The sequence below is a fragment of the Sminthopsis crassicaudata genome, chromosome 5, assembly GCF_048593235.1.
Source record: "Sminthopsis crassicaudata isolate SCR6 chromosome 5, ASM4859323v1, whole genome shotgun sequence".
NCBI classification, from domain to species: Eukaryota; Metazoa; Chordata; class Mammalia; order Dasyuromorphia; family Dasyuridae; genus Sminthopsis; species Sminthopsis crassicaudata.
Window position 1 is genome coordinate 40,154,516 of NC_133621.1, and position 26,830 is coordinate 40,181,345.

The 26,830-nt window shown below is 41.1% G+C and overlaps 1 protein-coding gene across 3 annotated transcripts in view; it reads right to left on the bottom strand.

Moving 5' to 3' along the window:
* LARS2 (leucyl-tRNA synthetase 2, mitochondrial) overlaps nucleotides 1-26,830 on the bottom strand; it is a 134,517-nt gene that overhangs the window by 88,088 nt on the left and 19,599 nt on the right. For all 3 annotated transcript variants that reach the window (XM_074271416.1, XM_074271417.1, XM_074271418.1), the window contains exons 4-5: nucleotides 20,554-20,645; nucleotides 19,750-19,810 (exon numbers count right to left, since the gene is read on the bottom strand). In XM_074271416.1, coding sequence (XP_074127517.1) covers nucleotides 19,750-19,810; nucleotides 20,554-20,645 — 153 coding nt within the window. The remainder of the gene's footprint in view (nucleotides 1-19,749; nucleotides 19,811-20,553; nucleotides 20,646-26,830) is intronic.

Genomic DNA, 26,830 nt, shown 5'->3' on the forward strand with positions numbered 1-26,830 from the left:
ATTTCCAATGCTCTGGGTCTCTGAGTGGTGGGGGGAGAGATCATTTAAGGGCGATCAAGAAGAAGGGGAAGGTAGGGGCTGAAGAATAACGAGGTAAAAATACCCAAGTCCAGGCCTGGCTCTGAATCCGTGTCTGAAACAAGGACACAGGATGGAGGGAAGGAGCCACCCCGAGATCCAGAGCCATCCCTGAGATCCACAGCAATCCCCAAGATCCAGAGTGATCCCCAAGATCCAGAACCATCCCTGAGATCCAGAGCCATCTGTGAGATCCAGAACCATCCCTGAGATCCAGAGTGATCCCCGAGATCCAGAGCCATCCCTGAGATCCAGAAACATCCCTGAGATCCAGAGCCATCCCTGAGATCCAGAGCCATCCCCCAGATCCAGAGCCATCCCTGAGATCCAGAGCCATCCCCCAGATCCAGAGCCATCCCTGAGATCCAGAGCCATCCCTGAGATCCAGAGCCACCCCGAGATCCAGAGCCATCCCCCAGATCCAGAGCCATCCCCGAGATCCAGAGCCATCCCCGAGATCCAGAGCGATCCCTGAGATCCAGAGTGATCCCTGAGATCCAAAGCGATCCCTGAGATCCAGAGCCATCCTCCAGATCCAGAGCCATCCCCGAGATCCAGAGCGATCCCTGAGATCCAGAGCCATCTGTGAGATCCAGAGCCACCCCGAGATCTGGAGTGATCCCCGAGATCCAGAGCCATCCCCGAAATCCAGAGCCATCCCCGAGATCCAGAGAGATCCCCGAGATCCAGAGCCATCCCTGAGATCCAGAGTGATCCCCGAGATCCAGAGCCATCCCTGAGACCCAGAGCGATCCCCGAGATCCGGAGTGATCCCCGAAATCCAGAGCCATCCCCGAGATCCAGAGCCATCCCCGAGATCCAGAGAGATCCCCGAGATCCAGAGCCACCCCGAGATCCAGAGTGATCCCCGAGATCCAGAGCCATCCCTGAGACCCAGAGCCATCCCCGAGATCCAGAGCCATCCCCGAGATCCAGAGTGATCCCCGAGATCCAGAGAGATCCCCGAGATCCAGAGCCATCCCTGAGATCCAGAGTGATCCCCGAGATCCAGAGCCATCCCTGAGATCCAGAGCCTCCCCAAGATCCAGAGCCATCCCCGAGATCCAGAGCCATCCCTGAGTCCAGAGTGATCCCCGAGATGCAGAGCCACCCCGAGATCCAGAGCCATCCCTGAGATCCAGAGTGATCCCCAAGATCCAGAGCCATCCCTGAGTCCAGAGTGATCCCCAAGATGCAGAGCCACCCCGAGATCCAGAGCCATCCCCGAGATCCAGAGTGATCCCCGAGATCCAGAGAGATCCCCGAGATCCAGAGCCATCCCTGAGACCCAGAGTGATCCCCGAGATCCAGGACCATCCCTGAGATCCAGAGCCATCTGTGAGATCCAGAGCCACCCCGAGATCCAGAGTGATCCCTGAGATCCGGAGTGATCCCCGAGATCCAGAGCCATCCCTGAGATCCAGAGTGATCCCCGAGATCCGGAGTGATCCCCGAGATCCAGAGCCATCCCCGAGATCCAGAGCCATCCCTGAGATCCGGAGTGATCCCCGAGATCCAGAGCCATCCCCGAGATCCAGAGCCATCCCCGAGATCCAGAGTGATCCCCGAGACCCAGAGCCATCCCCGAGATCCAGAGCCATCCCTGAGATCCAGAGTGATCCCCGAGATCCGGAGTGATCCCCGAGATCCAGAGCCATCCCTGAGATCCAGAGCCATCCCTGAGATCCAGAGCCATCCCCGAGATCCAGAGCCATCCCTGAGATCCAGAGTGATCCCCGAGATCCAGAGCCATCCCCGAGATCCAGAGCCATCCCTGAGATCCGGAGTGATCCCCGAGATCCGGAGTGATCCCCGAGACCCAGAGCCATCCCCGAGATCCAGAGCCACCCTGAGATCCAGAACCATCCCCGAGATCCAGAGTGATCCCCCAGACCCAGAGCCATCCCTGAGATCCAGAGCCATCCCTGAGATCCAGAGCCATCCCTGAGATCCAGAGTGATCCCCGAGATCCAGAGCCATCCCCGAGATCCAGAGCCATCCCTGAGATCCAGAGTGATCCCCGAGATCCAGAGCCATCCCCGAGATCCAGAGCCATCCCTGAGATCCGGAGTGATCCCCGAGATCCGGAGTGATCCCCGAGACCCAGAGCCATCCCCGAGATCCAGAGCCACCCTGAGATCCAGAGCCACCCCGAGATCCAGAGTGATCCCCCAGACCCAGAGCCATCCCTGAGATCCAGAGCCATCCCTGAGATCCAGAGTGATCCCCGAGATCCGGAGTGATCCCCGAGATCCAGAGCCATCCCTGAGATCCAGAGCCATCCCTGAGATCCAGAGTGATCCCCGAGATCCAGAGCCATCCCCGAGATCCAGAGCCATCCCTGAGATCCAGAGTGATCCCCGAGATCCAGAGCCATCCCCGAGATCCAGAGCCATCCCTGAGATCCAGAGTGATCCCCGAGATCCGGAGTGATCCCCGAGACCCAGAGCCATCCCCGAGATCCAGAGCCACCCTGAGATCCAGAGCCACCCCGAGATCCAGAGTGATCCCCCAGACCCAGAGCCATCCCTGAGATCCAGAGCCATCCCTGAGATCCAGAGTGATCCCCGAGATCCGGAGTGATCCCCGAGATCCAGAGCCACCCTGAGATCCAGAGTGATCCCCGAGATCCGGAGTGATCCCCGAGATCCAGAGCCACCCTGAGATCCAGAGTGATCCCCGAGACCCAGAGCCATCCCCGAGATCCAGAGCCACCCTGAGATCCAGAGAGATCCCCGAGATCCAGAGCCACCCTGAGATCCAGAGTGATCCCCGAGATCCGGAGTGATCCCCGAGATCCAGAGCCATCCCTGAGATCCAGAGCCATCCCCGAGATCCAGAGCCACCCTGAGATCCAGAGCCACCCCGAGATCCAGAGTGATCCCCGAGATCCAGAGCCACCCCGAGATCCAGAGAGATCCCCGAGATCCAGAGCCATCCCTGAGACCCAGAGTGATCCCCGAGATCCGGAGTGATCCCCGAGATCCGGAGTGATCCCCGAGATCCAGAGCCACCCTGAGATCCAGAGTGATCCCCGAGATCCGGAGTGATCCCCGAGATCCAGAGCCATCCCTGAGATCCAGAGCCATCCCCGAGATCCAGAGCCACCCTGAGATCCAGAGCCACCCCGAGATCCAGAGTGATCCCCGAGATCCAGAGCCACCCCGAGATCCAGAGAGATCCCCGAGATCCAGAGCCATCCCTGAGACCCAGAGTGATCCCCGAGATCCGGAGTGATCCCCGAGATCCAGAGCCCCCCCCCAGACCCAGAGCCATCCCCTCACTGACGGGAGGACACAGGCAGAAAGCTGACAGGTGCCTTGGCCAGGGTCACAGAGGAGGCAAACAGCTGCACTGGCTTCTCGGACTCGTGTCCGTCCGTCTCGCGGAACTGGAGAACTGCGGGGTGAGTTCGATGTTGTTTTTAACTAAAAACAAGGCTCCGGGGAGCCCTTCCAAACCAGGCTCCATTTCTGTCTTAAGGAAATACTCTGGTGACTGCAATTTCCTTCTGAGTTTTCTCTGTGCTGGCGGAGGCCAGAAAGCACGGAGACCCTCGGTCCCAGGGGAGCACTACTAATTGACTCCCGCGCTTTTATCTGAGCGCGCCGCCAGGCCCGAGCATTAGGTGGCGCCGCCCTAGCTGCTTTGATGAGGTCACCGGGCTCAGGGCCCTCTGAAGCCGGGTCCTCCTGCCTGCGGGCCAGCGCTCGGGCTCGGTGCCCTCAGTCACCCCAACCAAAGCGGGTGAGGAGGAGGAGGCGCGGGCAAGGGCCTGAGAAGAACGACAGACCAGGGGCGCGGTCAGGGCCGCAGCCGGCGCGGGAAGCCCAAAGTGACCTTGTTCTCACGGAACGTTCATTCCAACGGGGGAGACACCGTGGTGGGGGCAGGGGAGGGGAAGGCCTTCTGCAGGTGAAATCTGAGCTGAATCAAACCACCGGAAGAAAGGGAAGGAGCCCAGTGTTCCCAGGATCCCCGCGAGGCAGCCAATGCAAAGGCGCGGTGGTGGGAGACGGGGCGTGCGTGGGGAATTACTAATGGGCCAGTGGGTTAGATCTCAGGTGGGAGGGGCGCGGGGATGCGCGGGAGTCCTCCCTATCAGACGGGAAGGTGCTGGGGAGCCAGTGCAGCCCAGGAGCGTGGGGCCGGACTCTCGGCAGGAAACAGCAGGTGTGGAGAGAGCGGGAGCGAGGAGGAGAGGAAGGCCGACAAGCCCTGCTCCAAGCGCGACACCCCGGGACGTCGCTCGCGGCTGCGTGATGGCGGGCGTTTGGGAGGGAGAATTGTCCGAGTGGGAGCCGCGCTCCTGAAAGGCCGGGAGAGGATCAGCCTGCCCCCCCCCCCCCCCCCCAGGTCCGCGGGCAGGCCGGGGATGGAGCGCCGGGGAAAGAGCCCGAGCAGGGCAGCTCAGAGAGGATGCAGGGAAAGCCGAGCTGAAGTCATCCCCAGTGCCAAGTGTGGGGCGCGAGGCCGCTAGGAAGGAGCAGCCTCGGTGACTGTGGGGGCCAGAAGCCCGGCTGCAGGCGTGGGGGAGCGGGGGGAGCGGAGAGCTCGGGGCAGAAAGCTCAGTGGGGCTCAGAGAGGAGGCGGCTGGGACACGAGAGGCTTGGTGGCGGACAGGAGATAGGGGGCGCTGCAGGCGGCAGGAAGGTGAGCCTGGGAAGAATGGGAAGTCCGGAGGGGATATGCTGGTCTGCAGGGCCACAGGTGGGGGGCGGGGGCGGGGGCAGGAGCTTCCTTGCAGGTTCTTCTTCCAGATCCCTTGCAATGCTAAGGGGGTGTGAGCTGCCCCGGGGTGTGCTTTGTTTTAAGCACCTTTGGGGGGATCCCGGCCTAAACTCCCGGCCGGCCCTCGGAGGTAGCCAGACAACTTGGCTACAATGGGGTTAATTAATGCACAGCCTGGATTTTTTTTTTTTTTTTTTTGATCATCACGATGCATATATTATTAAAAAAAAAAAATGAATGCAACATTAAAAATAAATAATGAAGACTAAGAAATAAGTAAAATAGCCTGATATTTTTCTGAGAAAATAACTACTTTTTTCAAAAATGATTTTGCTTTTGAGAGAAGACTACCTTATGTTAAAATGTCCAGCTACAAAAACATGAGAAGCACGAGTCCACATATATATAGATAGATCTTAAAACACACACACAGCTTTTTCTTTTAAAACCTCAGGCTATGGATAAAGTTGAAATTAATTTAAATGGTATGCTCCCTCTGTGATTATGAGGCCAATTTAAAGAAGAAATATTAATAAAACTGAAAAGCATATTTGCCATTTTAATACTGGCTCACATTTTCCCTCATTACAATGCAAACTTTACTTTGCATCACAGAAATCTGCAGATTTAAGCTGCTTTCCTATGTAATATATCTTAAAATCCGACATCCTTCCGGCCACGTGAAAGCTGTTCCTTTTGCAAACTGTACTAGGTTTTGTGAACATGTTACCAGACAAGAGACAACATGTTTCTTAATTTATCGCAGTAGGTCGTTGCCAGTTGACAAGATCTCCATCAAGACAGTGTAACAATGCGGACAATTTCTCTAACTAGACAGCTGGGAAAAGGAAACAGTCCATTGAGACATGGATGAGATGTTTGGGTTTCAATCTATCATCTGTCTAATTTGGATAGATACTGGCACTTCAGCCACCCAAGTCAAACTCATTTATTGTAATTTTCATTCTTCTGGAAGGAAGTGGACACTTTGCATCTTAAATTTAAAAATCAAAAACTCTGGAATAAACAAAACTAGAGCCATTTAAGGCAAATTTTCATGATATTCATCTTCTGGGTCATCTAAATAATGTGAGGGTCATCTGTGAGATTAAGAAAAGGATCTAAACACTGAAAAGCAGCAGCATCCATCCATTCAGTTGATAAAAATAACCAGAACGGTGCTTGTTACAGGCAAAGCTATGGGCAGCAGAACTGCTGTCCCCAGCCTCATCCCCCACTCCAGTCCTGGTGGACTGAAGAATGGTATGAGGGGAGGGAACTCTGCAGGAAGGCATTGAGAGGGGAGAATGAGAACAGGAGAAAACCAAGCCTATAGCTCCTAACACTATGATAAACCAAATTAAACAAAAAGCATTAACGGAGAATAGGCAAGGGGGGGGGGGGCGTAACGTCACAGGCTTGCACTGATGGCACCCCACACCTCTGGAGAGTGGCCTCTCACAGGCCTGGTGGACAAGGAATACAGGCTCCTGAAAACAACCGGCCATCCTTCCCCCCAGGGAGTGCAGGGAAATATGCAGGACCCAATAACAGCCCAAGAAGAAGGCTGCACAGCCCTTCTCCGCCAGCTGTGAGCATTATTACCACTCAAAGCCCTTGGTCAAGGAGCTTCCATCTCCAGAGGCAGCAAGCTGGATGTTCCCTCTGTCTCAAGGGGCCTCAAGGCTTCTGCATTCCATCTTGGAGGGGAGGAAAATCCTGTCTTTATCCATTTTGCATTTCCACAATTTTCTTTTAGTAGAAGAGATGGAATCAAAATAATCGGCTATTAGGAAGAAATATAAATCTAATACTTATAATGTCTTCTCTTTTCCAGTTCAGGACATCAGAAAGTTTCTAGATTAAGAGTAAGCCTGGATTTGCTGATTTCTGTACACCACCCTCTTTTATTTTTCTTAAAAAAACAAAACAAAACAAAAAAACAACTTTTTTTTTTTTTTTTTAAATAAGAGATAGTTCTTAGGGAGAAGTAAGAGGAAAATTGTAGGTTATATAAAAAAGAGAGGGAAAAAAAGGGGGGAGGATAGGGAGGGAGAGATTGGTCAAATTAATTTTTTAAAAAAAGAGTGGCCCTGAGATTGCAGAATAGATGCTATAACAGTTAAAAGGTGTAGTAGTGGGAAAAAACAAGGACAATTAGGGATTATGTATTAAAAAAAAAAAAAAAAAAAAAAAAAAAAAACAAACCCTGAACCTAAGTACCTAGGAAGTCCAAGGATTAATGAAAGATAAGATTAAAAAAATTAGTGGATGTTGAAAGCTTTGGGTCAAAGGTAAAATTCTTTTGGATGGGCTTCAAAGGGGAAATGGAGTCCAGGGAAGCTGATTTAGAAGAGCAAGTCTTGAAGCAAAGAGCTGGATGTTTACCGCCCCCCCAACATTAAACAACTTCTTGCATCTTTTCTACCTTTGTAGAACCTGCAAACACACTCAGATATTTCATTTCCCTCCTTAAAAATAAAATCCAACCTTGCCTTGATCCTGTTATTTCCTCAAGCTACCATCTTCTTTCTTCCTCAAATCTCCCAAAATATTAAGAGGAACTAGCTAGAAGCTCAAACCTCAAATTATCTTTGACTTTTTCCCATCTTGTATCCTTTGCCCAACCGAGCCACACCATAGCCCATGGATTCCATTTTGACCTTCTCTCAAGTGACCCCTTCCTCTCAATTCCTATTCTAGCTACTTTTAAAGACCTCCTTTCTCAACTGGACTTTGATCCCAGCTTCCTAGTGAGGCTTTCTACCTGCAGACAATTGCCTCTCTAGGCCATCCTTCACACTGCTGCCCAGATGGCCTTTTTTATCGTACTGAGTCTAAAACCATCATCTTTCCTGCTGAACAAATCCTGTATTCAAAGACCTTCACATCTGCTTCCAACCAGCCTCTTCTGCCTAATTTCATAACACTTATTCTCTTCCACCTGATTTATACTTTAGTCAACAGCCATTATTCTTTGTTCTCCCCCTGACTCTTTGCTGCCTTTGCTCAGACCATACTCCCTTCCCCATTCTTATGATCTTACCCCATCTTTTAAGCTTTTTCCTTCTAAGCTGTTGAGTTGAATGAATGAGTGGACCAGACTAACTCCCTTGCACCAAAACAACAAAAACACAAAGTAAATGTTTAAAATAAGTAAATCACAGCAAAAGATCCCAATAAAATAAAAAAAAAATTATGGGATAAAAGTATTTGTAAAAAAATCAAGAGACCAAAATGAAAACTACATTATGTTTAAAGGCATCAAAGACAATGAAACAGCATCAATGTAATTGACAGTACTTTAATATTAAATACTTATGATGTAATGAATATAGAAAGGCAGCTGGGTAGTACAGTAGATAAAATGCTAAGCCTGGAGTCAGGAGGATTCAAGTTCAAATCCAGCTGCAGATACTTAATGGCTGTGTGATCTTGGGCAAGTCACTTAATTTTGCCTCAGTTTCCTCATCTGTCAAACGAGTTGGAGAAAAAAATGGCAAACCCCTCCAAGATCTTTGCTTGAATATCCCAAACCTGAGAGCAAAGAGTCAGACACAACTGATCAGCAACAAGTCTCGCCTTTGACCTTTACTAGCTTTGTGACCAGGCAATTTCTGAGACTATAGATTCAAGAGTAGGTGCCACTTTGCAATGAAGAAAAGAGTTCCTTATTGAAAGTTCTGCATGCCAGCCAAAGCACAACAAAATGCCAAATATAGATCCATCATACAGTAAAGTAACTGAATTTGAAAGAAAATGCTGAAATGGGAAAACAGCCATATGATTTAAGTCACTGATATTAGGAAACTTCAAGATTGCTGTTTTAGAATTCAACAAATATATTAGAGAACTAAGAAGGAAATTAAAGATGAATAAAATGTTGGAAAAAGTGGATTTTTATAGTTGTTATGCAGAGAACTAGATGTAAATCTTACAGAGAGTATTCAGTTTCAGCTCACACAAAGAACTTTTATGCTCTGATCATGAATAAATATAAAAAAGTATCATTTATAATTCATTATGGTAAAAACAATTAAAGGTACAAACTAAAAAATATACCCTAAAAAAGAATAAATTAAAGTTCAAATTATGGAAATAATTTAAATTATATAAAAGAATGATAATAGTCTGGCAATATAGCAAAATTTGTCAGATATAGCTACAGCAATCTTTACAGGAAGAATTATATGTGTGAAAACTTAAGTTAAAAAAAAAAAAAAGCAAAGATTAACAAATTGACCATGCAATTAAAAATATTTAGAAACAAAAAATTAATAATCCTTAAATAAGCAAACATGAGGAAAACTGAAAATTAAAGGAGAAATAGCACTTTAAAAAACAAACAAAACAAATTAGTTGTTTTGAAAAGATCAATAAAGCATTAGATAATTTGATTTTTAAAAAGACAGAGGAAAACTCGATTAAGTCCAAAATAAGAGAGATACGACAATAAATGAAGAAAAAATAGAAAAATTATCAGAAACTATTATGCCTAATTAGATGCTAACACTACAAAAAATTAATTGAAATAAAGACTATCTACAAAAGGACAAAATATAAAACTAACAGGAAAATGATATCTAAACAATGCAATCTCAGTATGAAAAGCCAAACAAGTCATTTATGAATTGGAGGTAAATTTTCATAGGACCAGATAGATTTATTAGTGAATTTGATTAAATAATTAAAGAACATATAATTCCCATATGACCTAAACTATTTTCAAAAACAGAGAAAGATTCTGCCAGTCTCTTCTGTGACAAATTTGGCACTGATAACCAAACTATAAAAAGATAAAGCAGAAAAAGAAAGTTAAGAGACATATCACCAATGAATACTAAAGTAAAATTTTTTAATAAAATTGAAAAGAGACTATGGCAATATATTGAAAAATATTCATAATGACCAATTTAGATTTATTCTAAAAATACAAGGGTGTTCAACATAAGGAGACAACAATACTTTCAGCAAAATAGCAGGGAACAGAATTAATATAAAAATAATTTGCACTTCTATATATTACTAACAAAAATCCAGGAAAATAGGGAAATATTCAAAATAACAATACATTAAACATCTAGGAGTTAACCTGCAATGGGAAAAAAAAGGCTTATATTACAAAAATGAAGCAAGTTTACAGAAATAACCACCTATTCAAATTGAGTGTCTATAGCTGGGCCAAGGTAATAGAGAAAAGAGAATACCAAATTAATATATAAAACAATTTATCGAAGCTATCTGAGACTAGATTAAAAATGGAAAAATAGAGCAATGGGATATACTAGATAAGCAAGATTTTGCTGCAAATGTATATGCTTTCAATAAGCCCATGAACAGGTTGAAGGAACTCATCAACCAAGAAAAATTAATGAGAAAATCAAGAAAGAATATGGCAAAATTGGGGTTAGATTGGAATTACATACCATATTTTAAATAAATTCTAAACAGATGGATAATCTAAAGATTCTCTTTCATAATTGTGCAAAACATCCAGAATAAGAAAAGATGCCGACTAGACAGGGATCATGGGGAAACTTTTCATTTAGCATTTCTGACATGCAGAGAACTGACTGCCAAAAATGGGTAAGTGGCTTGTGTGTGTCTGTGTATGAGAATAGGCAGTTTTCAAAAGAACCAACACAAAGTATCAACAACCATGTGAAAAAGTTTTTAAAACTGATTATCAGAAACATGTAAATATAACATTAACAGAGGTAACCAAAAGAACTGAAACATTTGATTTGAATAGGACTGTGGGAAAATAAGTCTCTTAATTCATGATTCTGACAGTATGGAATGATAGAAGAAAAATTATTTATTTGTTGTTATTATTTGTATTATATTTCCAAGGTTTATATAAGAAGGTAATTGACAGAAAAAAAAATCTATTTGTGCCAAAACATTTAAAATAATCCTATTTGTTGGAAACAGCAAAAAACTGGAAACAAATTACATGCATGGTGATTGAGGAATGGCAGCACAAACTGTGGAAAATTGATGTAATGGAATATTACTGTGCTGTGAGGAATACCAAATATGAAAAATTAAAAGAGATACAGGGCAAAGTGTAGGAGATGACTGATGGACACTGAAGAACGCAGATCCAAAGAGCACCCACACTGTGAGTCTGGAGGGGAGACCCAGGTATCCCATTCCAATTAGTTACCACAGAGGACCTCGATGGTACCTCCTTATGGCGAAGATACACAGACTCAGTTCTTTTTGCAAACGGTGATCTGCAGAGGAGGAGGGGAGAGGCAGGGGGCAACGGACAGAGCTTGCCCCGTGCTCTGCTCTTGCTCCTGGCTTGGCCCTCCCCTCCCCACTACCTCCCACAAGCAGGACCATGGGAGGGGCGTCCATTGCGCATCTCTCCTTATAAACCCTGGCATGGCTCAAGCACAGGTGCCAGGATGATTTAACAAGGATTGCCAACCTTCTGAAAGGAGGAAGAGATCTGGAGAGGTCACAAACTCTATTAATGGGACACTCATCGATCACAGGCTACCGAAATCCTGGCCCAATGCTCCCAAAAAGAATTTCTCACACAATTTAAGAATTCATTTCTGACGGGTGCCCTTGTAGGTTACCCTTTTGACCATCAGCCCACTGGGAAGGTTAAAAAAACAAGTGACCATGACTTGTGCCTAGAGCCAGGACCAAAAGAGTCACAAGCGAGGCAGCTGCCGGAGAAACCCAGTGGGCTTTTAAATGTTACTTGTTTATGTGGACAAATGATTCACAATGAAAGCTCAAGGTCTTCAGGGGAAGTGCGCCAGAGGGAAGGATGGAGGCAAACGGAGAGCTTTCAAACCCCTGTCCTGTTTCTGTCACCGAAATACTCCTCCCCCCATTAACCCCTCCTCTGCCGTGGATTCCCATGGCCAACTGACAGAACAGATACTAATTCTCCACTACACACACCTCCACCAGCCATCCCAACACAGCTCCCCTCTGGCTCCCTGTTTCAGTCCCTTCTTCCACAAGGACCTTGCCCTGGCTAAAAACCCTGGACCAAGGAGGCAAGAAGCAGGATTTTAGGGTACCTGTATTACTGGCCAGGAAATGTGGCTGTGTGACATTGTTATACAAGCTCAGAAGTCAGAGGAAGAAAGGAAGGAATCTCAGAGCAAAGAAGCACTTATTAAGCATCTGCTATGTGACAGGCACTGGGCTGAGCACTCCAACATCATCTCATTTAATCCTCACAACCACACTGTGAGCCGTGTGCTATTATTATCATCCCCAGATCCTTCCCAAGTGACCCATCCCGCTTCTGAGCAGTTCTCATGTGGTTAGAAAGTTGTGTTGGTTTTTTAAAAAATAACAATCCTAAATGTACTTCTTGATGACTTCTATTCACCTCTCCCAGCTTTTTTGTGGGGGGATATGCAGAACAATTTGAAATGCTTTTTCCAGGTCCAGCACAGTGTCTGGAACAAATACTAATAAATGTTTGTTAACACCCTAAGACAGCTACAACATTTCCCCAAAATCTTTTTTTTTTCCACCACAGATAATGGACAGCATTATCTGAGCCACACTAACATTTTTTATTGAAGGATATTTATACTGGAGGAAATATGCATTTATATGCATAGTTTTGATAAAACAAATAAGTTTTGATAAAAATAAATAGTTTTGATAAAACAAATATTGCACTTATATGCAATAGTTTTGATAAAACAAAAAAGAAATGGAGAAAATGTTGATAAATAATAGTTATGTAGTAGAGAAAGGAGTTGGGTTCATGCGATTGCCTAGGGTTTTAATCAAGAATTTACATTCTTAGGCCATTCCAATAATGTTGCTGTTGCCCCAGGTATTTGTCGAATGCTGGCAGTGCTTTCAGAATATTAGGCCCTTCTTTTAATATCCTTAATGATGTCAAGTACAGAATAGTGAAATTAAGTCAAGTTTCTTAAAAAAAATATTTCCTAAATATCTACATGATACGACACCATCCCAGAAAGTAATAGAGACCTAATTATAAAAAGACCCTTTTTCTTAGAATGCTTAATCTTAAAAGATAAACTATCTCCCATCACCAATACCATCACACTTTTTTTGTAGGGTAGAGCCAAAAGGGAAGCTACCTCTACAAAGATAGGGAAGAGGATATGAGTAAGTTAGAAAGAACATGGCTCAATTGTGTTGAGTTTCAAGTAAGGAAGAGCTGCCTTCAAATCCCACTAATGCTTTCACTAGTTTTATGATACTAGGCAAGTCACTTAAGCTCTATATGCTTCCTGGGGCTTATTCTGCATCTTGGATCAGCTGTGATCTCTATTAATGGATGCAAACCAGTACTTCTCCAAAGCAACAATCTGATTATTTATACACACATGTATAAATCCTACACATATCAAATCTACATAGCTATGATTTATACATACACATGTGTACATTTTTATCTTCCACTCTCAACAAAAAAAGAGGAAACAGGGAGAAAAGTTAATTTTCTCATTGTACTGGTCTGACAAACAAATTTTGTCTAACCTCTGCGAGGAGCTGCAAGACTCCTAAGACTTCAAGGCATGGAGTCATGTGCTACCTGTTGTCAAGGTAACCACAGCCTCAGTTCCTGACAATGGGATTCTTCCAGAGCACTTTCTGAGACAGCACAAGGATTGGATGGGCCAGGAAAAATTGACAACATATGTCATTTCAAAACAGTGATGTTAATAAAAAGGGGGCTATCCTACTGTTCACTCTCTACCATTATTAAATTAGCAACTGGTTTTAAACAACAGATTTTTTTTAAATTCCCCAAACATGTGTTTGGTTCTTAAAACGAGATCTGCTTTCAAGCTTAGGCACCTCCTAACTCTCTGGCAAGTCTTATAGCTGGGGCTTATCTTAGTTTCTTCATCTGCAAAATGGGAATAACAACAGCCCGTAGCTCCCAGGGTTGTTGTAAGGATTAAATGTGATGATATTTAAAAAGAACATGTAAACCTTAAAGTGTTATAAAATTGCTAGTTACTATAATTATTTTTAAATCTGCCATCCTATGAAAAGACTGTTAAGGAAGGGACAGATACAGAAATAGGCAAGAAAGAAAGAAAAGGAAAGGAAGAAGAAATAATGGGTGAGCAGAGAAAAAAGAAAAAAAGATGAGCATAAAGAAGTGAAGAGAAGACTTAGGTGATTGGGAAGTAGCAGCAAGTCCTAAAGTTATGTGCCAGTCAATGTCCCCCAGAGCTGAAGTCCTAGCGGTAACCCTCGCTTGGCACTTAATCAAGACCTGTCCTGCTGTCCCATTCCTCATTGGGCTGTGTCCCTAGCCCACTTGCACTGTTCTCACAGGGCACGCAGAAAGGAATCAATGACCATTACTGAAGTGGGAGGAACAAATCACCCCCAAGTGCAGCGCGCTTGTGAAGTTTGGGGGAAGATTCTCAACTGGGATTCAAGTCCTCATGAAGATATAGTCATGAGATAAGCCCTGGAGTTTCCACAAAGGCTAATTATCAGTAGCATCTCTTTAGCATCCATTGAATAGAGGGCAAAGCACCAAGCAAAGCATAAAATTACAAAGAAAGCAAATGTAAGCGCCAATCTTAGTCTTCAAAAAGCTTTAATTTAATGGGGAAAATAAGAAAACAAATTACACAAAATAGTTATAACTCCACCTAATTTTTTACTATCTGTACCAATAAAAAGAGGCAACATGGTGGCACAGTGGGTAGACTGCTGAGCCTGGAGACAGGGAGGCCTAACTTCAAATCTGGCCTCAGATACTAGTTTTGTGACTTTGGCCTCGTCACAAACCCTGTTTCCTCAAGTTTCCTCTTCTGTAAAAGGAGCTGAATTAAGGAAATAGCAAACCCCTCCAGTAAATTTGCCAAGAAAAGCCCAAATGGGGTCATCACTGAACAGTAACACTAGTAGGAAGCAAGAGAAATATGGAGAACTCTAAGTAATTATGAAGTAATAAAACAGTTATTATCAAACATCATTAATTTCACAAGCAAAACAGAAGGTTTTTTTTTTTATTTTAATTTGACAAATGTCTAATCACCCATAAAACACTCATCTGATTGTCTGAACAAAGCAAGGAGGTGAGAAGGGCTTCACAAAGGTTGTGAGGACTGAATGCTAAATTCTGAAGGTTCTGAGCACAAGCCAGGCAAGAACAGAGGGAGTATTTATTGCCCAACGATCACTGTGAGAAGGAAGCAGGTGTGGTAAGTATCAAATGACAAGATGATTGTGAAAATGCTTATAGCAAGGTAAAAGGCAACAATTAGTGGAGATAGGAGTCAGTGCACAGCAAGAAAAATGGTAAATAAACAGAGAGATGCTTTAGGCAACCTAAATATAAAAAAGTTCTTAGACATCAAAAAAGGGGAAATGGACAAACACAAAGATTGACTATCATAATTTCCCAAAGAGATTTTAAGAGTCTACAACAATCACTATCTTGAAGAGGTGGAAAAGGCCAAGAAACCATTTCAACCAGCAAACATTTAAACATCTTTTGTCAAGACCTTTGGGACACTCTACTAGTTACATTACTATATTACTATAAGTTTTTGCATAGTGATCCAATTAATTCCAAATCCTTGTAATTATATTATTGTACAGCCTGCACAGCTCCATTTTATTCATGGAATAGCACATGGTAAGTTATCAAATCCTTTGCTAGGCAAACTACAGAATCACTTTCAGGAAATAAAGTGATTCTGGTATGATCTGCTTTTGATAAGGCCATCCTAACTCTTTGTAAATAAGACTTTCTTTCTTAGATCAGTAGCAACATTAATTGCTTATATTTATTTATTGCATATTTAAATGTTATTTTTATATATATATATATATATATATATATATATATATATATATATATATATATATATTTATTTATTTATCTAGCTATTTAATGTATTAAGGTTTATAAATCGCTTTATACTAATCAACTCTAATCATCTTCACAATCTTTACTTTTTTAATTGTCTAATTTCCCTGACATCAAAGTCAAGTTCACTAGTCTGGACTTTGCATATTCCATTCTCTCTCTAGAAAACAATGCATTTTTCTTTTTCCAGTTGTATAACACTTCTTCTACGCTCTATAATTTTCCAAGTATCACAGGTAATAGCTCAGAAAGCACAATCAGAGGTTCATTCAGAGTGGGAACACGCAGTTCATTTGAGCCAGATGACCTGAATTCAGAGAAGATTTATGAGATCAAGTGGGCAGTAGTTGCTTAGGATGAGAAAATGTGGAAGAATAAGGAGCTTCATTATAAAGGAATTATTCATAGAGAAAAAATCAGAGATGCCCAAAATTCAAACAGTTTTCTTATGTCCTTAAAATTCATGACATTTTGACCAGCAGGATGAATACAGAGAGGCTTGGAGAGACTTACATCAACTGATACTGAGTGAAATGAGCAGAACCAGGAGATCCCTATACACTTCAACAATGATACTGTATGGAGATATATTCTGATGGAAGTGGATATCTTCAACATAGAGAAGAACTAATCCAATTCCAATTGATCAATGATGGACAGAATCAGCTACACCCAGAGAAGGAACATTGGGAAATGAATGTAAACTATTAGCATTTTTTGTTTTTTTCCCCAGGTTATTTTTATCTTTCAAATACAATTCTTCCTTTGCAACAGCAACAACAACAACAAAATTCGGTTCTGCACATATATATTGTACCTAGGATATACTATAACATATTTAATATGTATGGGAATGCCTGCCATCTAGGGGAGGGGGTGGAGGGAAGGAGGGGAAAATTCGGAATAGAAGGGAGTACAAGGGATAATGTAAAAAATTACCTATGCATATGTACTGTCAAAAAATGTTGTAATTATAAAATTAATTTAAAAAAACTTTAAAAAAAATTCATGACATTTTAAGTGAAATAACAAAGCCCTGAGAAAGATCACAGATAAAGAACCAGCCAGATTCAGAAAGATTTGAGTTAGGTTCTCCCTCTGACTCACACAAATTATATGACCCCAACTTTTTACTGTCCCAGGTAACTAAGATTCCAAGTGGCAGATAATGCCAAGATGCTTTGGTAGAGTGAATTTCCTCACTAGACCTTCCCTCCATGAGTGAAATAACAGGTCCAATTCAAGTAAGTAAATGGAATATAATGTGGCACACTCTCAGCATACCAATATGGCATCATCTCAAAAGGGTCTGGTCCCATGCAGTTTGAAATGGGTGCCTGAATCCAATTTGCTTCTGAATGTCCCCAAGGCTCTCCAAACCCCTTGAGTGTTCCAGCCTCCTGAGGTCCATCTGGGGGCAAACTTGAAACTACTGTTCACCCTAGATAACCTGCCTTGAGAGCGTTCTCCCAATAAGGATACCCAACTTCTGGGTTATCCCAGAATTAGGTCCAGGGACTCAGCATTTAGACAAACAAACAAATTCAATTTTTGATCCTTCATACTACTTTCTTTCTAAATCAAATCATGTACATTGAAGCCACAGATACTAAGTGTCTGAAAGCAAAATAAAGTCTATTCTTTTCTATTCTATTATATTCAAGTTGTAAATATATCTAATTATTTTATAAAGTATTCATAAAGAACCATTTTTCTTGCCACAACTGCAATTTGAAAGTTTTATTTTATTTTATACTGGCCTTAAAAAACACTTTTACCAGCACTGCCATTTAGACAGATCTTTCTGCCTTTTCACTCCCCTCCCAAGGTGATACAAGAAGTTCTGGGAATAACAGCCAAAAACAAATAATAGCACAGTGGCAAAAATCATGCTCTGAAGCATGGTCTTTGCTACCCAGGCAATATTCTATTGTCTATAGCCATAACAAGTAAAGTGGAAGTAGAACCTTTAAGGAAAAGCTCCAAACTTAACTAGTTGTCTACCACCCTGTCCTTGGAAGTTAACAAGTTCATAAATGTGGAGCAGGAAGAGAACAAATGTGCAAATCCCTCCATTTTGCAGATAAGGAAATGGAGGCCTAGAGGGACAGGATAAGCTGCCCAGGGGCTTGTCTAGGGTTCTGAACCAAGATGTTCCAGCTCTGGACATTGCACTACACCATAGGACAGAGGTGAAAGACCCAGCTTTTAAATTGGACCTTCCCTGATTACTATTTCAAGCTAGTTTTTTCTAAAGCCTGCTGCTAACTGCTAGCTACTTTTAAGAAATTATTTTTATTAATGTGTGGTTTAGTAGACAGGGGAGATTTATGTAAAAGGACACAAAATTGGTCATTGTCAAGAAAAGCTTCGGCTCTCTTTCGGTTATTCTACTTTAATGAGCATCTGCCAGCAGATCCAAGAGCATGAGTGTCTGTCAATGCGACCTGCCCTCAATGACTTAAACCAAGCCCTGAAATACTCCAAGAATCCAATTCTTTTTTTTTTTTTTTTTTTTTTTGAGGCTGGGGTTAAGTGACTTGCCCAGGGTCACACAGGCAGGAAGTGTTAAGTGTCTAAGACCAGATTTGAACTCCAGTCCTCCTGAATTCAAGGCTAGTACTCTATCCACTGTGCCATCTAGCTGCCCCTCCAAGACTCCAATTCTCACCTAAAGGTTCTGGGGTTTTTCCTACTTTATTCATCCCAGAACATGTCTGATAATCTGCCTTCTGACTTGAAACAAATAGCAATCAGGCCAATGATGAAACCAGAACTCAGGCTAGATTGCTGGGACTTTGGCTGTTAAGTGCATTAATTAATAACAATGATGAGGATACAGTTTTCATCCTGCTCAGAAACCTCACATGAGAACATTGCCAATATATTCCTCAAGAAAATTGTGGGAAGGTACGAGATGTGTTAAGCACCAGCTGGCATAATAAATTATGAAAACAGTTAATTAGCAAACATTTACCTCATGCTTTTTTTTCCCCCAGATTTGCAAAGCACATTATGTGATCCTCATAAACACCCTATGAGATGCAAGTGAGCTTTCAATTTTGATTGTTTTTTGTGCTACTTGGGTTTGATAATAAATCACAAACTATTCAGCATAAAACTGAGGGGACTACTCTAATTCCTCCCCTCCCCCTGTTAATAGATAAAAAAAAAGGCAAGGGAGCCCAGAGTGGCAGAGGATGTACCCAAGAGCTGAGCAGCTGAATAAGGACTAAAACTTGGGTCTGTTTTCATCTCAGGGCAACACGGCCACATTCAGGTACTGATGACAGTGCTATTGACAGCTCTACTCTCACTAAGAAGGGGGTAAATGGGTGGGAACAAAGCAGAAGCAGGGCTTATCCACACAAATATATTTCTAATGTTCCATTTCTGAAGTGACCTCTGAAGAGCACTAGTTAATATGTAGAGAGACAGAGAGGGAGAGAGAGAAATAAGGAAAGAGAGAGAGAGAGAGAGAGCGCACACATTCACATATAAATATGAAAATTCTTTAGGGAGGGCTCCTCAGTTCCTGTTCTGATCTAGTAATAAAATATGTGCTTTTGAAAGTCTTTTGCAAGGGAAGGTTATTTATTATGAGGAGTCATTACACCATAGCTCTGCATCTTATCACCCAGAAAAAATGTTAAATGGGAAATCAGAGCCTAATCTGGCCTGGGCAGCCTTCAGAATATTGCTCACACACAGCACTGAAGAGTTTTCACGTGTACAGGCACACATTTCATAGAAAGTTTTTGCCAGCAGCCACCACCCAACAGGAAATTAAAATATCTGCACTGCCTCAATTTCCCTTTATTAGATGGTGAAGCAATCACCATATCTCATCCATCTCTTCATGTTCCTCAGCACTCAGCAGAGTGCACAGACCTGATGACCTCAATAAAAGCTGGCTCGGTTTGTGGCCATCCAATACTGACATTCCCTCTTGCCAAATGGGGAGGAGAGGAGTTCACTGAGCAAAGCTACAATCATACAAGCATTATTTCTACTGGACACATATTAATTTGAGTAAAATCAATAGATTGTGCAGGAAAAGGAGAGAAAGCACTTACCCGGTCCCAATCGAAACACAGGCCTAGTTTATCAAGCTGTTCCTTCATGTGTTTAATATTACTGTAAAGAAAAGTAAAGTAAAGCTTAATTAAAAGTATCATTCCTTGTTACATGGGAAGAAGAATATGAAGGGAATTTTGAGCTATGGAATAATAAAAAATATCCACAAAATTTATTTTAAAAAATAAATGTTTAAAAAATCATATAGAATTTTACTAACAGAAATATACCATACAGATTTTCACATACATTAATTCAAATGGTTATATGTAAAAGAGGAAACCACAACAGTTATTTCCACATTGATTTTTCCCCCCTAAAATCTCAAACTATTTAAAGAAGGAAAGGAGGATGTTTTAAGGAAGGAATAGAATGTGAATACACAGCTACTCTATACACCTTAAAGATATTCTTTATTTAACTTTAAAGGACAAGCCATTACACACATTTCAGAATTAAAATCCTAAATTTCTGTTCATCTGGTTCTTCTCTCTATTCATATCTGCCAGAGAGTCTTCCACAATAAAAGTCCTAGGAGACACAGAGTGCAAATATTATCTCTTATCTCAGAGATGAGAATCCCAAGCTGAGACAGGTTCTGTGACTTGCTATTTGGTTAGAGTCAGGATGTGAACTCAAAATTGGATTCTAAGTTCTCTATACTTTCTATAACATGCTATATATATATCTCTAGGATTAGTGTTCTACTGGCTGAAGAATAAATTTCTAACATGAACTACAAGATAACACAAGTAAACCATAAAATAAAAAGTAATGATTTCAGTAAAAACAAAAACACATACCTCTGTGTCCAACTTTGGGGATGTAGACAGTGTTCAATTGCTGCGTTTTCAGCAGGTAATCCAAATGCATCCCATCCCATTGGATTAATAACCTATCAAATCAAATGAGAAACACCATCCATTAAAAATGACTGAATTTAAGTGTGTATCATCCTTGGGGAGGTAATTTAATATCACTATAGGCAATCATTTCCTTTTCCTCTACTTGCTTCACACCTGTGCTGCCCTCCTCCTACCATTGCACATTTATAGAATACCTTAATGGTTATAAAGTGATTTCTTTTCTACACCTCTGAGGGAAGCAAGCCAAGTATTCTTGGTGATTCCACTTGGGCACAAATGATTACACCAGAAGGAATCTAGACTGCATCCTGCAGGTTTGTGAAATCTTGCTGAAGGAAAAAGAGACCTTAGCAGATTCAGCTATGTCCAATTCTTCATGACAAATCAAATAAAAAGGGAAAGTGGAGTAAATATATGTCTATGAACTGAACTAAACTGAATTTGAAAGTCATTCTTTAGTGGTGTGCTCCAGAGATCTGTGCTTTATCTGCTACTATTGGATGTTTTTAATCAATGACTCTGATAAAGGTTTAATAATAAAATCTGGCATGTCTTATGACATCTGCTGATGACAGGAAAAGTTAACACACTTGATGACAGAATCAAAATCCCCCCAAAATCTCAAAAGACCATACATAATATTGGGTTTAGTCAATGAGAATTTATTAAAGGCCTATTACTGCTAGGCACTGTCCTTGGTACTTGGGATACAAAAACTTAAAGTAGTTCTTGCCCTCAAGAGTTAAATCTAATAAGGTGACATTTTTTTAAAAAGGGACAACCTACAAAATCTGGGACTAAGATTTAAATCAATGGTCCTCAAACTTTTTAAACAGGGGACTAGTTCGCTGTCCCTCAGATTGTTGGAGGGCCGGACTATATTAAAAACAAAAACTCACACTGTCTCTGCCCCTCAGCCCATTTGCCATAACCCGGTGGGCTGCATAAACATCCTCAGTGGGCCACATCTGGCCTGAGGGACATAGTTTGAGAATCCCTGATTTAAACTATCAACCTCACAAATAGAAAGAGCGAGATGGCAGTTCATATGAAAATGATCTGGCTACTTCAGTACACTGCAAGGTCAGTGAAACAATATGGCTATCTGAAATGCTAGTTAGAAAAGTCAGTGCAGTCGTGGACAGCAGGAGAGAAGTACAGGGCCCAACATGGGAGACACAAGTCTTCTTGATCAGACTATATATGGAAGGAATACTGTGTCCCATTTTAGGCGACATCCGAGAATAAGGATATTAAGGCTTTCAATATCAGGCCATGTGAGATTTCACTGACAGAATCGGCATGCTTAGCCTGTAGAAGAGAAAACTAAAGAGGGACATGACACATGGTAAGGGTTAGGCAGGCTGGTTTTGCACGGTCCCAGGGGCCAACTGCAGCAATAACACATCTAAGTTAGAGTCGGTAGATTTAAAACTGATGTGAGTAAATGAACCTTAAAGGGAGGAAATAGTCTCCTCTGAAATTTCTTTCCTCCTCTGAATCTTTTCTCCATCATCAAAATCAAACTGCGTTCAAAAACCTCTCTCCGCCCTTCTTCCCTGGCTTCTGTTTTACCTCTAACAATTTCTGTCACTCAAAGGATTCCTATTACCCATCTTTCTTCACACACAAACCCAAACCTGCTAGGGCTAGTTATAAATCTATGCCATAAAAGAAAAGGGTTGAGAAGTATGGTTTTATATCATACTTTTCAAAGAAAAAAAAAAATCAAAATATAAGTAGTCCTTTGCTTTTAGAAAATAAACTCCCTTGTTTTTAGTATTTTAAATATATTGTAAGCAGGTAACATTTCCCATATGCTTTAGGTGTGCAAAATATTCCATGCTAAATTCCCACTGCATTTAGACCAAAGCTCCTTACACTGTGAGTTGTGACACTATATGGGGTCACATAACTGAAGGTGGCAGTCAGGAAAAATCTGACAGCAGTAAAAGGCATCAAATATTCCACCAAGATTTAACTCTTTATATAAAAATAACATACACATACATCTCATTAGTATCCAAATTTGCTTTCATCTTTAATAAATGGTAAAATAATATTTATGCCAAAAAACTCATATTTTAAATCTTGATTTTAAGGAAGGATTAAAAACATTTAATAACCTACTGTGAACAATTTTTAGCTCCTGAAAGGATCTTAAAGACCTTTGAGATGACCAAAGCCAACCCTTATTTTTGAGATGAGGATGCTGATGATCCAAATGGGCCAAATGATAAACAGAAAGCTGATGGTAAAGCTGGGGAACAAAAGTGATGTAAGAGAATGCAAAGAAACACCAGATGGCCCCCTGAGCTACAAATGATTGACAAACCTTAGCTGAATTTAGCTGCTTTAGGAATCAATTCCCTTAATCCAATTTAAATGAAGGCTTGTGAAGAGAATGGCAGCATGACATCCACACAAGGCAAGAAGCTCCTTCATCTCTTCTTCCCAGGTACTGAAGACACAGAGTTTTTAAAAGCCAGCTCAATACTGCTCCTTAATACTGATTTCATGCACAACAATTCTATCTGATAAAAGAAAGCCCAGACATTACTGCTTCTGCCTAATGCAGTTTCTCCTTCTGAAGAATAGGGCTGGAATGCCAGAAAGTCAGATGTGTCTCCAGAAGGGCACCCAGAAGCATGAACTCAAGTAATGGAAAGATGGAATCTAGTGATGGTATCTTCTGCTGGTTTTCATGCCCCAGAAAATGACTTTTTGGGAGTAGAAGAGTGAATAAAGAAACAGAGCTTTGGATGTGATCAATAAGTCAGCACTCAAGACTTTTCTTACTGCAAAAGATTTGATGGATGGAGAAGCACAAGTGGGGAAGGGCCATGATCACCAGCAAAAGGTCTTTGGAGGAAACTTCATGATCCTTTAGGAGTAACTGAGAATGGAGGGAAAGCCCAACTTTGGAAGCCATGGAACAGGGACTCTTCCCATCAGAAGTAGCTTTGGACCATGTGTTCATCACATAAAGAAATTAAGAAAAATGGCTAATACAAAATTGGTTAGAAGAGAATGATTCATGTTTACTTACTGGCACAGATGGGTCTTAGTACCACCCAAGTAGCTTCTGAATCATGAAGTAGTGAGAGAAAATTTTAAAAAGCAGGAGTGAAATCCTTTTTAATGGAAACTGATTTTTCAACAAATAAGAGGGTCCTTTCTAAAATATCTGCCTGAGGTCCAGGATTTAAACATATAATGTTGATTTAAAGGAAAATTACTTAAAGTGCTTTGGATATTCTACAAGCAAGATTAACTAAATGCAAATTAACTTTTCAGTAGAGCTAAAAGGACCTCACTTAGACATAAAAGTTGTCTCCCAGTTATAAATGGGCTTTATTGTAAAGAATTTTGAGGTCTTTTTCTAGCCCAGAATATATATTCCCATGGAAACAATGTTATAAATGGTGGTTAGGTTCAAAAAATAACCTGCAAAAATCTCTTGAAACCATAATATACCTGAAATATCCATTAACAAAGTAAAATAAAATTTATCTTGTCATATCAGTAATTAACACCAAAATGCAACTGGATTGAACTGACTTATAGTATGTGCTTAAAAGATGATAATTAGTTTTTAAAAAAGAAATGTTTGAAAAAAATTTTTTCCCAAAATGCTGGCACTTTGAGGTAAAAACAAATTTAATTAGAGAGGGAAGAGAAAGTAGGATTCATCTTAGTCCAACCCTCTCCTCCCATTTTATAGCTGAAGAAGCTGAGGCTTAGAGAAGTGAACTGATTAGCCTAAGGTCATATAAGTAGCAGTGACATTGTGTGGATTCAAACTCAGATCCAACCTCCCCAAATCTTCTTCTTTGCTCTATCCTCTGTCCCCAACTCTTCAAGTTAAGAATCTACAATCTGTAAACATTTAAACATTCAAAGCTGGTTGAACAGTGCTTCTCCATCCTTGGCTGTCCTGAAGACATTCATGGACCTCATACAGCTCACAGGCCAAATATTCCCCACCCCTTGTCTGAAGAACTGAAAATTCTTTATATTGGGTTTTGTGCTATAAGAGTGAGTTTCTAATTCTTTTTGTTTTACTCAATCTGGAGTCTCCTTTTGGATTTTCTCTATATGAAATTATAAGGCACAAGAACTATATAAATACAATATCAGAAATAATGACAGACCTAAAGAATTGGAGAACTATTCATTGTTCATGGATTAATATAGCAAATTAATTTACTTATTCAATACCATACAAATCAAATTACCAAAAATTAATTTAGAGAACTAGAATAAAATAAGAATGAAATTCACATTGAGGCAAAAAGTCAAGAATCAAGGGAAAACATAGAAACAAATCGCAGCAACAGATCTCAAAACTATTCTAAAAAATACTAATAATTTGGTACTGGTTAAAAAACTAGAGGATCAGTTAATGGAATACATTATGTACAAAACACACAGCAGTAAACAAAACTAAGAGTTTCATGTTGTGTAAGCACAAAAGTTCCAGCCACTAGGATTAGGACTTAGTTATTTGATGAAAAGCTGCTGGGAAAATAGGATACCAGCATGGAAGAAATTAGATTTAGATCAACTCCTTATACAAAGAAAAGCTCTCGTTGGTGATGTGACCTAGATTTAAGAGTCCACTATAAACAAAGGAACAAGGGGAAAAATTACCTATCAAATTTATAGAAGAAAAGTTCATGATCAAACAAGAAAATAAAATAGACAATTTTAGTTACATATTACATAGTTTGCACAAACAAACCCAATAAAGCTAACATTAAAAAGGAAATGATTAGTTGGGCAACAAATCTTTACAGCAATTTTTTCTAATAAAAATTTTGTTTCCATGTATAAAGAACTGATTCAAATTTGTAAGAATGAGAGTCATTCCCCAAATGATATATAATCTCAGTATGAATAGGCAGTTCTAAAAAAGCGGAAATCCAGAAAGAATGTTCCAAAATATTAATGATGAAAGAAATGTAAATTAAAGCAATTCTGAAGACAAAGGTGGAAAAATAAAATGTTGGGCTATGGGTAGAGCTCTGATAAATGCTTGGCTGTTAAGACAATAAATGGATTCAACCATTCTGGAAAGCAGTTTGGAAGTATTCATACAAGTTACTAAAGGATGTATGGCCTTTGATCCAGCTCTCCCAATGTTAGAACTCTATCTAAAGCAGTCAAACAAAGAGGAAAATTCATACAAACCTATTTGTGGCAGCTCTTTTTTTGTGGTGACAAAAAGCTAGCAACTAAGCAGAAACCCATCAGTTGGGGAATGGCTGAACATATGGTGGTGTCTGAATGTGATGGAACAACCACTGTGTGTAAGAAACCAGGAAAAGATGATTTCAAACAGACATGGAAAAACTTGTATGAACTGATGCTGAGAAAGGGAATGAAGCCAGAAGAACAATTTATCCTGTAACAATAACACTGTCAAAAACAACTAAAAGCTTTTAGAAGTCTCATCAATGCAATGACCAACAATGTTCCAGAGGACCGAGGATGACATGTTACTCACTTTCTGATAGAAGTGATGGATTCAAGCTACAGATTGAGATGTACTTTTTTCTGGACATGGTCAATAGAGGAATTTATTCTGTTGTATTTTGCATATCTGTTACAAGGAAATTGTTTTTCTTTTTTCAGTGGAGTAAGGAGGTGAAAGGGGGGAAAATAGTTTCTGTCAATTAAAAAAAAATCAATTGTGAGGCAATTTGTAAAGACAGTTTCTATACAACTGTACATTTTTATTTTGTTCTTGTCATCTCCAAGGTAATTTATTGATTTTTCCATTTTTCTCCACTTTTTTCCTAACACAGATTTTAATTCTTTACAGCAGAACTAACTAGAAGGAAGACAAGAACACAGTATGCTGAGTGTGTTGAAGTAAATCTCCAAGGCCACTGTAAATTTTTGCAAGAATTAAAGAATGATTAAGTAAAGATTTAGAGCAATTAAACTATAAATTCAATAGTGAGTATAACTATATCTATTTATGTGTTCTAAACAAGGAATTAGATGGCACAGTGGATAGAATCCTGGGTTTGGAGTCAGGAAAACTCATCTTTATGAATTCAAATCTGGCCTCAGACACTAATTGTGTGAGCTTGGATAAGTCACTTAACCCTGTTTGCCCCAATTTCCTCATCTGTAAAGTGATTCGGAGAAGGAAATGACAAGCCTCTCCAGTATCTTTGCCAAGAAAACCTCATGGAGAGTCAGA